Genomic DNA, 17189 nt, shown 5'->3' on the forward strand with positions numbered 1-17189 from the left:
GCTGGCCTTGAACTCTTGGTAATCCTCCTTGATTTAGCCTCCCAAGTACTGATATTATAGAAGTGAGCCACCACACCTGGCTTATTTTCATGTTTTCAATCAGTTTTACTTCTTGGTTATTAATGCATGTAATTGTGTATGTTATTGGGGTTTAGTGTGATATTTCAGCTTGTGCATACAGTGTGCACTGCTGAAGTCAGGGCATCTAGCATTTCTCCTTATGGGATAACCATTTCAAGTTAGCTTGCTTTTCATTCTGCGCTCGCAAGTGGATCTTTCACCTGAGGCAGAGCCCCCATTGCTGGTAGTGCGTGTTGTCACTGTTGGTAATGAAATGCAGTCGTGCGCTCGCCGAAGGGGAGGAAGCCCTGCAAAGTGTTCGCCGCACAGCACGCTCATCTAGTTCACATGTCCGGGTGTCCCCCAGCTAAGCTCACCGGGGTCTCCTGGACCCTTAGGCAATGTGCGCTCACCGCTTCCCCACCAGTGACGATGCCTCTCCTCTCTTCCAGGTTGTTTCTGAGCACCTTCACTCTAGCAGTTTCAGCTGGGGCTGTTTTGCTTTTACCCTTCTCAATCATCAGCAATGAAATCCTGCTTGCTTTCCCTCAAAACTACTATATTCAGTGGCTGAATGGCTCCCTGATTCATGGTTAGTATATATTGCTTAATACAATTGTTACTAATACTTTTAAGATCTTACTACACTGTATTTTTAGAATTTTCTTAGTAATTCATAATTTGTAACTTCTTCCAGTTAATCCTTGTACCTCTCAACAAGCTCAGAAATCTGGGTTTTACCTACCATTCTTAGTCTTAGTTCAGAATGCTCTTTTGTTTTACTTAATCAAGAACTCTCTATACTTACTATTTTTTTAAAAAAATATTTTTGTTTATTTTTATTTATTTCTTTGAAAGTGACAGAGAGAAGGAGGGAGAGAGAGAGAGAGAGAATGGGCACACTCTAGGGCTTCCAGCCACTGCAAACGAACTCCAGATGTGTTCACCCCCTTGTGCATCTGGCTAACTTGGGTCCTGGGGAATCGAGCCTCGAACCAGATTCCTTAGGCTTCACAGGCAAGTGCTTAACCACTAAGCCATCTCTCCAGCCCCCCCCCTTTTTTTTTTGAGATGGAGTCTTATACATTAGCCCAGATTGGCCTAGAACTCACTGTTAGTCCAGGCTTTCCTTGAGCCCATAGTTAATTCTAAAGTGCTGGGATCACAAGCATGAGCCACCAGCCCAACCACTTACTGTGATTTTTTTTCCATTTTTTAAAAGAATTTTATTTTTATTTATTTATTTGAGACAGAGAGGGGGAGAAAGAGAGAGAGAATGGGTGTTCCGGGGCCTCTAGCAACTGCAAACGAACTCCAGATGCATGCACCACCATGTACATCTGGCTTATGTGGGACCTGGAGAATTGAACCAGGGTCCTTAGGCTTCACAAGCATGGGCCTTAACTGCTAAGCCATCTCTCCAGCCTTGTCCTTTCTTTCTTTTTTTTTTTTGTTTTTCAAGGTAGGGTCTCACTGTAGCTCAGGCTGACCTGGAATTCACTATGGAGTGTCAGGGTGGCCTCGAACTCACGGCAATCCTCCCACCTCTGCCTCCAGAGTGCTGGGATTAAATGAATGAGCCACCACGCCCGGCTCGCTCTTTTTGTTTTTTTTTCATTTTTTGAGGTAGGGTCTTATTCTAGCCCAGGCTGGCCTCAGACTCACAGCAATCCAACTACCTCTGTCTTTCAAGTGCTGGGATTAAAGGCATGTGCCACCACACCTGGCTTTACTATGATTTTGATAAGGTATTTTGATTTAAATATTTGGGAAGAGAATTTTAGTCTATCTGGTTATGTCAGAAGACCACAGTGTCCATTAGAAGAACTTAAAATTTAGAGGCTACTGTCTATTTTTATTTTTTGATAGAGAGGGTCTCATGAGTTCTAGGCTGTTCTTGAACTCACTGTGTCATTGAGGATGACCTTGAACTTCTGATTTTCCTGCCTGCACCTTCCAGGCTCTGGGATTACAGTTGTGTGTCATTACAACTGGTTTATGTGGGCCTGGCAATCAAACCCAGGGCTTTGTGCATGCTAGGCACGTGCTTTATCAGCTGAGCTGCAGCCTCAGCCTCCTGGTAGTTTTCTTAGTCATTTTAAGACCCAAGATCAAGGTAGAATGAAAGTACTGTTGAGTTAAATTTATTATGATTTTATTTATTTATTTTTAACATTTACTATTATTATTATTATTTTAAAATATACTTTGTTTATTTGAGAGAGAGAGAGAAAGAGGCAGATACAGAGAATGGGCATGCCAGGGACTCTTAACCACTGCAAACAAACTCCAGACGCATGTGCATCTGGCTTGTGTGGGTCCTGGGGAATCAAACTGGGGTCCTTAGGCTTCGCAGGCCAATGCCTTAACTGCTAAGCCATTTCTCCAGCTGAAAATTTACTGTTATTCTTAAAAATATATTTTATTGCCAGGTGTGGTGGTGTACGCCTTTAATCCCAGTACTTGGGAGGCAGAGGTAGGAGGATTGCCAAGAGTTCAAGGCTACCCTGAGACTACATAGTGAATTCCAGGTCAGCCTGAGCTAGAGTGAGACCCTACCTCGAAAAACCAAAACAATTTTTGATTATTATTATTAATTATTTACTTGAGAGAGAAAAAGAGGCAGGAGAGAGAGAAGGCATGCCAGGGCCTCCAGCCACTGCAAATGAACTCGAGATGCATGTGCCCTCTTGTGCGTCTGGCTAACGTGGGTCCTAGGGAATTGAACCGGGATCCTTTGGCTTTGCAGGAAAATGCCTTAACTGCTGAGCCACCTCTCCAGCTCCCAACTTACTAAGATTTTTAAAAGTAAGGCAGGCTGAGTAGATGGCTTCATGGTTAAAGTGCTTGCCCGTGAGGCCTGTGGACTCAGGTTTGACACTCCGGGTCCCGTGTAAGCCGGGTGCACAGTGACACAAGCCCACGGCTGCCAGGCATGCGAGCGCGCGTGTGGCTGGAGTTGGATCGTAGTGGCTGGAGGCCTGGTGTGCCACTTCTCTCTGTTTCTCTTGCATAAAAAAGGCAGTCCATTGGACTTGCCTTACAAAAAAAAGTAAGGCGTGCCAACATAGACAAAAACATACTTAGAAGAGAGGTAGCTCCGCACTGCACGGCACCCGGAGTTCAGCCATGCTCTGGCGACTTTTGAGCAGGTCACTTAGAATGGTGAGTAAAACCCGTCTTGCAGGCTTGCCTTCAGGAATGTGCCTGTGCAAATACCCGTGTCTTTACAGCCACTTGAAGCCTGGTAGCCCTTGAGCTGACTTAGTGTGCACTCCACACTCTTGCCTTCCAGAGCATGCTGGCACCAATGCACTATGATCTGTTAGAATCGGTACCTTTTTCTTCCTGCTCGCTCCTTTCCTATTTCAATCTTAGTTATTTATTAATTATAAGTATTAGCATTATTTTTTTTTGTGGAAGGGCTCCAGCCCAGGTTGACCTGTAGCCCCAGGCATGCTTAGAACTCATAGTGATCATCCTACCTCAGCCTCCCAGGTACTGGAATTAAAGGCAGGTGACACCATACTCCATACCTTTCCCATTTTGTTAGTGTTAATTTTTGTCACTGGTTAACTAGTTAGGTTATTCGTGGTATTCGTAATATTGGTGTCAGTCAGAAGTTATTTATTGTGAGTTATATGCAAGGTTGATACTTCCCTTTTGAACACCAAAGGCAGCTGACAAAACCAGGATATCTTACTATCAGGTATTTTTATATAGACCCACATCATTCTCCTCTTCTCTCCCTCCTCCAGAATAGGAAGCATAGTTAATTGAGAGCACTGAAGAGAGCAGGAAGTTGGGCAGTAGGTACTGTTCTGTCTAGAGCCCTTTTGCCCTTATCTTTTTTTTTTTTTTTTTTCCGAGGTAGGGTCTCACTTTAGCTCAGACCTGGAATTCACTGTGTAGTCTTAGGGTGAGCTCAAACTCATGGTGATCCTTCTACCTCTGCCTCCCAAGTGCTGGTATTAAAGGTGTGCGCTACCACACCCAGATCTTTTTACTTTTTAAATTTTATTTATATGCAAGGAGAGAGAGAGGGAGGGAGGGAGTGCACATCAGGGCCTCCTGCCCCTGCAAATAAACCCGCAGATGCATGCACCACTTTGTCCATCTGGCTTTATGTGGACATTGGGGAATGAAACCCAGGCTGTCAGGCTTTACGTGCAAGTCCCTTTAACCACTGAGCCATCTCTCCAGTCCTCTTTCCCCTGTGCTGCTGGAGACATTTTATAATTAGCGAGACTGTCTATGAGACAGTATCTTGAAGAACAGTAGTCAGGGACAAGTATTTGCTACTTTTTAAATTGAATATTTCTGGTAATGCTTTCTCTTTTTCTTATGTTTAAAAATATTTTATTTAAAAAAAGTAAAAAAATATTTTATTTATTTGGGGGGGGGAGAAGGGAGGAGAGAGGGAGGGAGGGAATGGGTGTGCCAGGGCCATAAGCTGCTGCAAAGGGACCCCAGACACATGCGCCACCTTGTACATCTGGCTTATGTGGGTCCTGGAGATTTGAACCTAGGTCCTTTGGATTTGCAGGCAAGTGCCTTAGCACTAAACCATCTCTCTGGCCCTAGTGTGTGTGTGTGTTTTGGTTTTTCGAGGTAGGATTTTACTCTAGCCCAGGCTGACTCTGTAGTCTCAGGGTGGCCTCAAACTCATGGCGATCCTCCTACCTCTGCCTCCTGAGTGCTGGGATTAAAGATGTGTGCCACCATGCCCGGCTTTTTAATCTTGATCTTATTTGGAGTGAGTGTATCCTTTTAAAGCAGCTTATCCAACTTGAATTTGACTTAAAAATGTATCTGTGGTACCTTGTTCTGTTAAATTTGTGGTGTAGGTCATTGGACTTGGGCGTCTAGTTGATGCTAAGAAGTGGATAATGGGCTGGAAAGATGACTCAGCAGTTACGAGCACTTTCTGTGCAATCGTGAGGTAGCCTGAGAGACCTCTCAGTTACAATCCAGGACTACATACGCAACTGGGCTCATCATACATACCATAACCCCAGTCCTGTGGGGAAGAAGAGACTCCAAAATTGCTGGAGTTTGAGAAAAAATGGCAAAATCTGAATCAGTAAGATTCTGAGTCACATAAGAATAGGCAGAAGAATGATGGCGTGGGACATGTGACACTCTCCTCTGCCAGTAGGTGAGCAAAAGGGGTGCATAAGGGCACATACATGTGCACATGCACTCCCCATCACAAGCAAAAGAAAATATTTTTCAAGTTCCAGAGAGGTCTAAATATGTTTTTAGCTTATAAACAATCAAATTTAAAAAGAAGAAATATTTACTTATGAATGTTATTAAAAATAGATTTTGCTGGGCATAGTAGCACATGCCTTTAATCCCAGCACTGTGGAGGCAGAGGTAGGAGAATCACTGTGATTTGAGGCCAGCCTGGGACTACAGAGTGAGTTTCAGGTCAGAGTGAGATCCTACCTTGAAAAAAAAATTAAGTTTTCTCCTACCATTATTAAATGTTACTCACATGTTACTAGTAATTGGTATCAATAGTCCAGTCCTTTATCATTATATGCATTTGTAAATGCATAGTCATTGATGTATTGTTCATAATATTAAAACTACAAACAAGTTAGGCATTTGAACTGGGAGAGTAGGCTAACAGTGGAGTGTTTTTGTCCACTATAGATGCTGGTGTCAGCAGCTGTTTGTGTGCATGTGAAAGTGCTGGGAGAAAGCCTATTTACAAGCAGCTATGCCCCGCCCTTGTATTTTGCACGCTGAGTGTCAAACCCAGGGCCTTGCTCGCGTTGGGCAGGGCTTCCACCCCTACCAGCTCCAGGTTGTTCTCTTTGACACAGGGCTGTGCCATACAGCTCAGGCTGCTCTCAAACTTGTGATCCTCTTCCAAGTACTGCTGATGCCCCTGTTGAAAATAAAAATGCCTGCATTTACCTAGTGCACAGAAAAATGTCATGGAGGCAAAACAGAGTTTGGCAATTTTTTTTTTGGACTGGTAGGGTTGTGTGATGACTCTTATATGCATTTTCTAATTTTGCTATGGAAAGTACACTTTTGTTATATAGATAAAACTTGTAATAAGGTAGTGTCATAAGTTATTGTGAAATTATTGGTCAGTTTGTTAAGTAAGTAAGCAGAGACTCCATTCCCTTAACACTATTTGAAATAATTTTTTTTCAAGGTCGGATCTTGCATTGCCTCCCGAGTGCTGGGGTTAAAGGTGTGTGCCATATTTGGCTTTTTTTTGAAATAACTTTGTTTTTCTTATGCTTACGTTTTCTTGGGAGCATTTTTATTTTTTAGTTTTTTGAGGTAGGGTCTCGCGATAGCTAACCTGGAATTCACTATGTAGTCTCAGGGTGGCCTTAAACTCATGGTGATCCTTGTACCTCTGCCTCCTGAGTGTTGGGATTAAAGGTGTGTGCCATCATGGTTGACTCATTTTTTTATGATGGGGGAGGGGTGGGGGGAATATGAATTGGTGTGCTAGGCCTCCAGCCACTGCAATTGAACTCCAGACATGTGCACCACCTTGTGCACATGTGCAACCTCCTTATGTATGCCTCACCTTGTGTGTCTGGCTTACATGGGATCTGGGGAGTTGTACATGGGTCCTTAGGCTTTGCAGGCAAGTATCTTAACTGCTAAGCCATCTCTACAGCCCCCTGGCTTATTTATTTGATAGTCTTCAATTTTTTTTGAAACTTAAAAATTTTTTGACAATATTTTATTTTTATTGATTTACTTGAAAGAGAGAAAGAGGCAGATACACACACACACACACACACACACACACACACACACACACACACACACACAGAGAGAGAGAGAGAGAGAGAGAGAGAGAATGAATATGGATGTGCCAGGGCTTCTAGCCACTGCAAATGAACTCCAGATGCATGTGCCATTTTGTGCATCTGGCTTATGTGAGTCCTGCGAAATTGAACCTGGGTCCTTTGGCTTTTTAGTAAGCACCTTAACCACTAAGCAGTCTTTTCAGCCCACCTTCGGTTACTTTTAAACTTAAATTCATGAAGTCTTCTGTGTACCCGAGGATAAATAACAAATTCTGGACTTTATAGAGATGAATATGCTTTGTACCATTTTGTGACTCCAGCAGGTGGAGCTAGAAGTCAATGAGTCCTTTGGCGACCTGCCAGTTTGGTCTTGGGTTTTGCTTTAAAGTGAGTATTCTGGGGTGACTGAGCAGACTTTGAAATGAGAACTGGTTACTTTTCAAATATGTTGCTATGACACTGATTCAAATTACAATTCTGAAGTTTTAGAGTTCTATACTGAAGCATATAATTTTAGACTCTGAAGTAGAGATATTTGGCTGTTTCTTTTTTTGTGCATGTGAATGTGTGTGGCCTGTAGAGGTCTGAACTTGGTGCCAGGTCTTCCGTGATTGCTTTTTTCTTTCCTCACTGAGGCAGGGTCTCTCTTTTGAGCCCAGAGCTCACTGGTTCAGCTAGTCTAGCTTGCCCTAGGGGTCCTGTCTCCACTCCCTGGCTGTTGGAATTATAGGTATGTGCCACCATGCTTGCCTAATATTTACATGGGTGCTGGGGATCTGAACTGAGGTCTTCACCCTTGAATAGTAAGCACGTTATGCATGGAGTAATATCCTTAGCTCCTTGAGAATTTAATAAATTGGTATTAAGTGATATATAATGAAATATGCATACTCATTTTAATTGTAATTTTATTTATTTTGGAAGTTGAGTCTCACTGTATCTAAGGCTGGCCTCAAACTCATGAATGGAGATCCTCCTACCTCAGCCTCCTGAGTGCTGGGATTAAAGGCATGTGTTTCCATGCCTGGTGAATATCAATTTTAGTTATATCAAAATTATAATAAATTGTTAAAGAATATTTTTATGTACTTATGATGCATGTCAATGAAAGGCTAGACATTTGTTAAGCTTAGTAAAGTTAGTAAGAATATAATATCTACTTTGTTTTTTTTTTTTAAATTTTTTTTGTTGTTTATTTATTTGAGAGTGACAGAGAGAGAAAGAGTGAGAGAGAGAAAGAGAGAGAACGGGCGCGCCAGGGCTTCCAGCCACTGCAAACGAACTCCAGACGCGTGTGCCCCCTTGTGCATCTGGCTAACGTAGGACCTGGGGAGCCGAGCCTCGAACCAGGGTTCTTAGGCTTCACAGACAAGCGCTTAACCGCTAAGCCATATCTCCAGCCCTCTACTTTGTTTTTTGAGAAAGGTCTCATGTAGCACAGGCTGGCTTTGAATTCCTGATCCTTCTGTCTCCATCTCCCAAGTACTGGGATTGATGGTTTGTACCACCACACCGGGCTTTAGATACACTGTTACATCTCTGTGTTAGTTCATGTTGTTATAGTAACATTGTTATATGTTGTACATTTTTAATTTGATTATCTCAGTTTGATATTATACATTTATTTATTCTGGTTAATGAACTTAATTTTTTATTTTTATTTATTTATTTTTTTTTTTAAAATTTTTTTGTTTATTTTTATTTATTTGAAAGTGACAGAGAAAGAGGCAGATATATATATAGAGAGAATGGGCGCACCAGGGCCTCCAGCCACTGCAAACGAGCTCCAGACGTGTGCGCCCCCTTGTGCATCTGGCTAACGTGGGTCCTGGGGAATTGAGCCTTGAACCAGGGTCCTTAGGCTTCACAGGCAAGTGCTTAACCGCTAAGCCATCTCTCCAGCCCTGAACTTAATTTTTTAAAAAATATATTTTTATTTATTTGCAAGCAGAGAGAGAGAAAAAAAAAAAGAGAGAGAGAGAGAGAATATGAACTGGCATGCCAGGGCATCTTGCTGCTGCAAACTAACTCCAGATGCATGAACCACTTTATACATCTGGCTTTACATGGATATTGGGGAATTGAACCTTGGCCAATCTAGGCCAAGTAGGTTTTGCAAGCAAGCACCTTTGACTGTTGAGCTATTTTCCCAGGGTCTTAAATTTTAAAATTTTAATTATTTAGATTGAGAAGGCTATTAGATCAATATATGGCAAAGGCATCTCTGATTATACTGCAAACAGAATTAGTACAGTAGAACTCTGATAATCTCGAGTTATGTCTTGCAGTGTTTGAGCAGATACTGCTGGTCTTCATGAACTTTTTTTTCTTTGAGACAAGGTCTCATTATGTAGGCCTGGCTGGCTGGAGTTCCCAGGGTAGACTGGCCTTGTACTTGCGGTGATCCTCCAGCCTCTCAGGTGCTGGCATTTGATTTTGTCTTTTTTTTTTTTTTTCGGTGCTGAGGACCGAACCCAGGGCCTTGCGCTTGCTAGGCAAGCGCTCATCCACTGAGCTAAATCCCCAACCCCAGGTGCTGGCATTTGAGACAATATCCACCAGGTCGGACCTTTTATTAAATGAACCATTGACTAAGATTTCTAAATTTAGTTTTTGATAGCTATATTACATTTATTTATTTAGTTTTTTTTTTTTTTCCAGGCAAGGTCTCATTTCAGCCCAGGTTGACCTGGACCTCAGTAGCCCCAGGCTGGCCTCAAACTTACACAAATGCTACCTTGGCTCTCGCAGTGCTGGGATGAAAGGCTTGCACCAGCACATCTGGCTGCGACCTTAGTTTTAAATGAGTGTGTTGGTCAGAGTAAATACTTTTTACTGATTTGTGAGTTTTTGCCCAAGGCAAAAAATAATTTAACTTTTGACTTCAGAGAACAGTTTGAATTTCTAGTTTTCACTATATGAAAAGTATATAAATTCTGGAAGTATGTATGCTTATAGATCAGTAATAAGAACAAAGTCCCCTTTTGTGCCATAAATGATAATTTTTTATGATTATAAGAGCATCATAGATCCTTAGCATTCAGAGTTTTCTTAGTGGTTTAGCCAGGTGAGAACTTTGAAGTCTGTGCTCTGTGGCAGTCATTCCATGTACCTCTACTGAATGGTGCAGGGAGGGACGCCAGAGCCCAGTCCTCTCTGCCTTGTTTTGTGTCTTCTGGGGAAAGTTGTGACACGGGGCTATGGAGACTCGGGTGTTTCACAAACGTGTGCAGTTGCACGGCTCGTGATTGTTAGAATGCTTCTCTGCCTCTTACAGAAAACAGAATATGTAGAAGAGAAAAAGTCATCCACAATTCTGTGTTTGTGTTGTTAAGAAGTTGCATATGTGTTCAGAATTTGTCTTTTATGCTTAGTTTTGTCACTGTCATTTATATAAATATATTAAAGTTTTCTTTACTTTTTTGTTTGTTTGTATGTATAAATGTGTGTTTGTATGTATATGTGGAAGCATGCATACCACAACACACATGCGAAGCTCGGATTGTCTGTAGTCCGCTTTCTTTGGGATGGTCTTGTGTCCCTACCAATGTGTCTGGCCCGGAGCAGCTTATGTGGGTGCTGGAGAATTGACCCTGGGTCAGCAGACTTTGCAAGGAAATGACTTTAACTACTTAGCAATCTCTCTGACCCATACACACACACACATTTTAATTTTTTAAATAATTTATTTATTTGAGAGAGAGCGAATGGGTGCACCTGGGCCTCCAGCCACTGCAAACTCCGATGTATGTGCCACCTTGTGTATTTGGCTTTATGTAGGTACTCGGGAATTGAACCAGGGTCCTATGGCTTTGCAGGCAAGTGCCTTAACTGCTAAGCCATCTCTCCAGCCCCACACACATATATTTTAATGTCATATATGTTTAACTTTTTGTTGTGTAAGGTTATTTTGGGTGAAATTAATGAGAAAATTCCGTAAGGAAAAAGGTGAGCTAATTTAGCTATAATTCATGTCATTTTCTTTTCTTTGCTTGGCCTAAGAGCTGGTGTGTTAGAATTATCAATTTCTTGGACCATATATGTCATGTCAGGACGCCATAGGAGAGGCACTGACATTTGTTAGTGCTTTGGGTATTGTTTCACTTCTGTCCTTTGTAAGAGCCATGTGAGCTCTAACTCATTCTACACAAAGGGAAACCAGTGACAGAGTTGTAGCCCCTTCTCGAGGTCCTGTGTAGCTGGCTGGCTGGCCCAAACTCTGGCTTCAGGTGACCGTACTCCTCACTTAGATACCTGCCTTAGGACGGGTGAGTGCTTCTAAGTCACAAATAGGGTGAACTTACTTTTGGGTGAGACAGTATAGTGCCTTAGCTACACAGAGCAGATTCAGTGTGCCATTGCAAGTTTAAAAACTCTTCTGTAGTGAAGGTGTTTCAAGAAGGTGTTTGTGGTTGGTGTCTGTGTATGCACTCAGGTAAGCAATTGAGAAACTAAGTGTAGTGTTGTTTTGTTCTGTTTTATTATAATCTGCCACAAAATATTTCATTGTATTTATTTGAGAGGAAGGGATGGAAGAAAGGAGGGAGGGAGAGAGAAAAAGAGAGAGAGAGAAGGAAGAAGAAGGAGGAGGAGGAGAGAGAATGGGCATACCAGGGCCTCTAGTCATTGAAACAAACACCTCATGCATGCACCACCTTGTGCATCTGGCTTTACATGGGTACTGGGGAATTGAACCTGGGTCCTTTGGCTTTATAGGCGAGCACCTTAACTGTGAACCCATCTCTCCATCCCCTTATAGCACATTTTATTTTACATCAATGGATAGAATTAGTTGGATAACGATCTAATTCTCATGTAGTAAAATCTTATTAAACTAATGTGGTATTTAAAAATTTATTTATTTATTTGACAGAGCAAGAGAGGGAAAGAGGCAGAGAGAGAAAGAGAGAGAGAGAGAGAGAGAGAGAGAAAGAGAATGGGTGCATCAGAGCCTCTAGCCACTGCAAACAAACTCCAGATGCATGTACACCCTTGTGCATCTGGCTTATGTGGGTCCTGGGGAGACAAACCAAGGTCCTTTGGCTGTGCAGGCAAACGCCTTAATTGCTAAGCCATCTTTCCAGCCTAATGTGATATTTTTGACAGATAAGAATAATAATTTATAATTATTACACCTTTGTCACCCAAAATATTAAGTATGATATACCATACAGTATTGCAGAGAGAAACCACTGTCTAATTCCAGGTCTGTCATTTTTAAGAGAGGGATTTTATTGAGTCTTTTTTAAGAAGTAGGTTTGGGGCTGGAGAGATGGCTTAGCGGTTAAGCGCTTGCCTGTGAAGCCTAAGGACCCCAGTTCAAGGCTCGGTTCCCCAGGTCCCATGTTAGCCAGATGCACGAGGGGGTGCACGCGTCTGGAGTTCGTTTGCAGAGGCTGGAAGCCCTGGCGCGCCCATTCTCTCTCTCTCCCTCTATCTGTCTTTCTCTCTGTGTCTGTCGCTCTCAAATAAGTAAATAAATAAATAAATTAAGAAGTAGGTTTGGCTAATGATGGAGTTAAAGCAAGGATGTTTTTCCTATCCTAGATTTCTATGTTTCTATGTTATTTCATTGTGTTTGTTTTGAACAGATCTTAGTTTCAGGTGCTTACAATTCTAAGTATTTTATTGAAGCACAGATCTCCTTTAGGTCATTAGAAATAGGAAAAGCTGGGCTGGAGAGATGGCTTAGTGGTTAAGCACTTGCCTGTGAAGCCCAAGAACCCCGGTTTGAGGCTCAGTTCCCCAGAACCCACATTAGTCAGATGCATAAGGGGGCGCACGCATCTGGAGTTCATTTGCAGTAGCTGGAGGCCCTGGTGTGCCCATTCTTTCTCTCTCTCTCTGCCTCTTTCTCTCTCTGTCACTTATAAATAAATAAAAAAAATTAAAAAGCAATAGGAAAAGCTGCTGGGCATAGTGGTGTATGCCTTTAATCCCAGAACTTGGCAGGTAGAGGTAGGAGGATCGCTGTGAGTTCAAGGCCACCCTGAGACTACGTAGTGAATTCCAGGATAGCCTGTGCTAGAGAAAGACTGTACCTCAAGGAAAAAAAAAAAAAAAAAAAGGAAAAGTGCCGGGCGTGGTGGCACACACCTTTAATCCCAGCACTCAGGAGGCAGAGGCAGGAGGATCACCATGAGTTCAAGGCCACCCTGAGACTACAGAGTGAATTCCAGGTCAGCCTGGGCTAGAGTGAAACCCTACCTCAAGAAACCAAAAAAAAAAAAAAAAAAGGAAAAGCTGTCTTTCTAATCCACATCAATTTTTTTTGTCTAGAGAAGATGGAAACTGTATTTGAAGTGATGCTCTTGTTTTCCACAGAGAGGATTGAATGTAGCAGGTGTGGTTTATTTTATCATTGTGTTTAAACTATTACAGCACACCTGTCCTCTCTTGAGGACCACATCTTTCAGAGCTCTGCTTCCAGTTGTTTTTGCAGTGAGGACTGGGGTTCCTGGTTGTGAGTCTGGGCATTTCCTCTTGTCCATGATAGTGTTGGGATACCATTTCTCCCTGATGGTCCATGGAGGCAACACAGTGCTAGGGAAAATCCCAAAGAGGCCTTTTTGGTGGAAAGGGTCAAGGTGACCTCAACTTCAGATTGGAAGACAGTAAACTTACAGTGGCCTTAGCAGCTTTGAGAGAGAATAAGTTTGGAGAACTTTCTTCCTAATAGAAAAAGTATTTTCAGTCTGTAACAATCAGTTCTAGGCAGAAGCAACATGAAGACAGGCTGATGGGCCAGCTCTGCAGGACACGGAGTCCAAGAGCACATGTGCATGTAGTGACCGGTCCTGGGCGGAAGCAACATGAAGACAGGCCGATGGGCCAGCTCTGCAGGACACAGAGTCCAAGAACACATGTGCATACATTGGCAATTGATTTTTTGATTTTTTTTTCCAGGTAGGGTCTTGCTCTAGCCCTGGACAATCTGGAATTTATTATATTGTCTCAGGGTGGCCTCAAACTCTGGGATCCTCCTACCTCTGCCTCCTGAGTGCTGGGATTAAAGGCATGCACTACCATGCCAGGCTGATTTTTTTTTTAATTTAATTTTTATTTTTACTTATTTATTTATTAGAGACAGACAGAGGGAGATAGAGGGAGAAGGTGAGAATGGGCACACCAGGGCCTCTAGCCACTGCAAATGAACTCCAGATGTATGTACCACCATGTGCACCTGAAAAATCAAACCTGGGTCCTTAGGTTTCGCAGGCATGGGCCTTAATTAACCGCTAAGCCATTTCTCCAGCCCTGACTTTTTTTTTAAACTTAGTTAGTTTGATTATTTATTTGCAAGCAGAGAATGATAGAAGAGAGACAAACAGAAAGAGAATGGATGTGCCAGAGCCTTCAGCTACTGCATACAAAGTTTAGATGCATGTGCCACTTTGTGCATCTGGCTTTACATGGGTCCTGGAGAAGTGAACCCAGGTCATTAGACTTTGCAGGCAAACACATTAGCCACTAAGCCATCTCTCCAGCCCATATTTTGGGCAAATAAAACATAAATAAAAATATAACTTAGTGGGCAAAAAGATATTTTTAACAAAGAGAGATGGAACAATTAGATCATAATCAAAATTGAGCCTTAATCCATACCTGGCATCATATACAAAAGTAGCTCACAGAAAAATTTATAAAACTTGTAGATATAAACATGGGCAAAAGGCTTCCTAACATTAGGCTAAGCCATTGATTCTTGGGTAAGATCAGGATCTCAATCCATTAAAGGAAATGTGGATAAATTTGACTGTCAAATTTAATAAATTTTGGGGCTGGAGAGAGAGCTCACTGACATCTAAGTACGCAGACCTGAGCTTGCATCCTCAGCAGCAACGCAAAGTGCTGGGCCTGGGCCTGGGCCTGGGCCTGGGATCCCAGTACTTAAGGAGGCAGCGATAGGCTCAGCCAGAGATGTTGGCTGAAAAAGTAAGGTGGAGAGCAACTGAGGAAGACCCCTCATGTCGACTTCTAATCATCATTTGCATGTGCACCCATGTGGGCCACACACATACAGTCATGTATCTGCATGCATGAATACCATACACGTGTGCACATGCAAAAACTTAATAAATATTGCCCTTTGTTTTATAAGAAAAATAGCCCATGGGCTGGAAGAAGACACCTGTAGGTCTGCCATCTGAACAGGAGCCTGCATTCAGGACGTGTACTGAGTGCCAGCAGGAATGTGCAGCGCAGCCTTTGGGAAGCATGTGGTAGATGACGCACCTTTCCTGTGACCGGCTGTCCATGCCACACCTTTCCCTGGGAGAAATGAAAGACTGTGTCCACTCAGAGACCCGGGCAGGTGTGGTTTCAACAGCGCTATTTGCAATAGCCACAGAACTGCTCCGTTGACATTTACAGGTGTGGAGCAATTCTGTAAGGATTCTCTCTGACCCATGCTACTGACCCCAAAGTCATAATGACAGAACCCAGACAAAACTAACACTATAGACTACATGATCCATTTGTAGAAAACTCTAGAATGGGCTGGAGAGATGGCTTAGTAGTTACAGCACTTGCCTGTGAAGCTGTAGGACCCAGCTTTAATTTCTTAGGACCCATGTAAGCCAGATACATGAGGTGGCACATGCATCTGGAGTTTGCTTGCAGTGGCTAGTGGCCCTGGTGCATCAATTCTCTCTCTCTGCCCCCCCCCATAAATAAATTAAAAAAGAAAACTCTAGAAACGGATTTTCTGAAGTATAGAATCAGTGTCTGCTGGGTGGGGCAAGAGGCTGGCAGAGGCAGACATTCTGTGGAGCATGTACAAACCAGGAGTGACAGGTTCACTAGCCCATTCATGGGGATGGTATCAACACTTGCCAAGTTGGGCACTTTTTGTGTTTGCCCACTTCCTATTGTTGTGACAAACCCCTGAGGCTAGCACTTCAGAAAGAAAGGAAAGAAGTGCCTCGTGTGTAGTTCTGGGGCTCCAAAGCATGGCTTTCCTTGCAAGTGTCCTAACTGCAGCCTCGGCCCCTGGGTCACAGCACAGCAGAGGGGCGGGAAGAATCAGCCTCGTGCTGAAGGGACCAGGCGCATGGGGTGGCCTCCTTGTAACAACTTCCTGCGAGAGAGAGGGCGCACGCCCCGGGAAAAGCACCGGTCACTGGCAGGGCCAGTGTTCCCGCTGCATCCCGTCGCCTCCTGCAGGACACCACCCCTTCCAGGTCGCACTGCTTCAGTGTGGCTGCCCCAGAGACCAAGCTTCGGGCTGAGTCCCTGGGGAGGCGCCGGCACCGTGACGCTCGTGGCTCTCGGTGCCGTTCATGTTGGCTACAGCTCAGTGGGACTAAGATTGACTCATTTTATTTTTGCATATATTGTGATTTTCCTCGTTTCATACTGAGAATCAAGATTTAATTTCAAGACGTCCCTTAGCTTGCCCTGTGAGCTTTTCCATAGAGTTCCCGTGTCATCAGTGAGCGACATAGAACGCAGTATTGTTCACTGGTCCACTTCCTGTCTTTGGTTCTTTACCACGGAAGCTGACAGTGGAGGGTCAGGCGATGACAGGAAACGTGAGACGCGTCTCTCAGAACTTAAGTAGAGATCTTCAATTATATGATTACAGAGATCTGGACCCGGGCATGGTGGCGCATGCCTTTACTCGGGAGGCAGAGGCAGGAGGATTGCTGTGAGTTCGAGGCTAGCCTGAGACTACATTGAATTCTAGGTCAACCTGGGCTAGGGCAAGACCCTACCTTGAGAAACCAACCAATCAAACATAGATCTGTAGAGAAAACGGAAAGTTTTAGGAAATGGGCTTAATTTTGCCTAACAGTTTCTGAGAAGATTAGAACGTAGGACACAGTCGTTTCCTAGCTGTGGGCAGGGCATGCTTTTGCATGTGAAGCTGTCCGTAGAGGGTGGGGGCTGCCCACACACGCCAGCACGAGGCTGCTGCTTGCAGTTAGCGAAGGCCAGGGCAGTTTTCCTAAACGGTTTTCTGAAAGGACTATGTGACAGCTAGTGGCTTCTGACAATCTCTTGCAAACCGAGTTTGCTCCTCTATGTGCTGACCTTTAACTTTTCTAGCAAGAGGGATTGAAAACACGTTTCTCTTTTTCCACCATGTGTAGACAAAGTAGCATCCACAGTCGTACTTCTCAGAATGTAATTATTGCGCCGTTCGTTCGTGTTCGCGTCCGACCTCGTGGATCAGAGAGTTGCTAAGAAGCCAGGGCTGCCAGGCAGGCCGACTCGGGCCAGGCCTGACGACGCAGCTTTCACCCAGGCCCGTCTGCTCTTCAGACACAGTTCCTGACAAGCTGCGTCTGTGGACCTTTCCCTCAGCCTGTCAGGGATCGAAGACGGGCCAGACGC

At 43.6% G+C, this 17189-nt stretch overlaps 1 protein-coding gene across 3 annotated transcripts in view; it reads left to right on the top strand.

Annotated features, from left to right (window-relative positions):
* Nucleotides 1–17189, top strand: part of Lmbr1 (limb development membrane protein 1) — a 141271-nt gene that overhangs the window by 35906 nt on the left and 88176 nt on the right. Inside the window, exon 4 of one of the 3 annotated variants that reach the window (XM_045160611.1) lies at nucleotides 513–652. The exons of the other annotated variants lie outside the window; for them this stretch is intronic. Coding sequence (XP_045016546.1) covers nucleotides 513–652 — 140 coding nt within the window. The remainder of the gene's footprint in view (nucleotides 1–512; nucleotides 653–17189) is intronic. 3 annotated transcript variants of the gene reach the window in all.

This window comes from Jaculus jaculus, chromosome 10 (assembly GCF_020740685.1).
Source record: "Jaculus jaculus isolate mJacJac1 chromosome 10, mJacJac1.mat.Y.cur, whole genome shotgun sequence".
NCBI classification, from domain to species: domain Eukaryota; kingdom Metazoa; phylum Chordata; class Mammalia; order Rodentia; family Dipodidae; genus Jaculus; species Jaculus jaculus.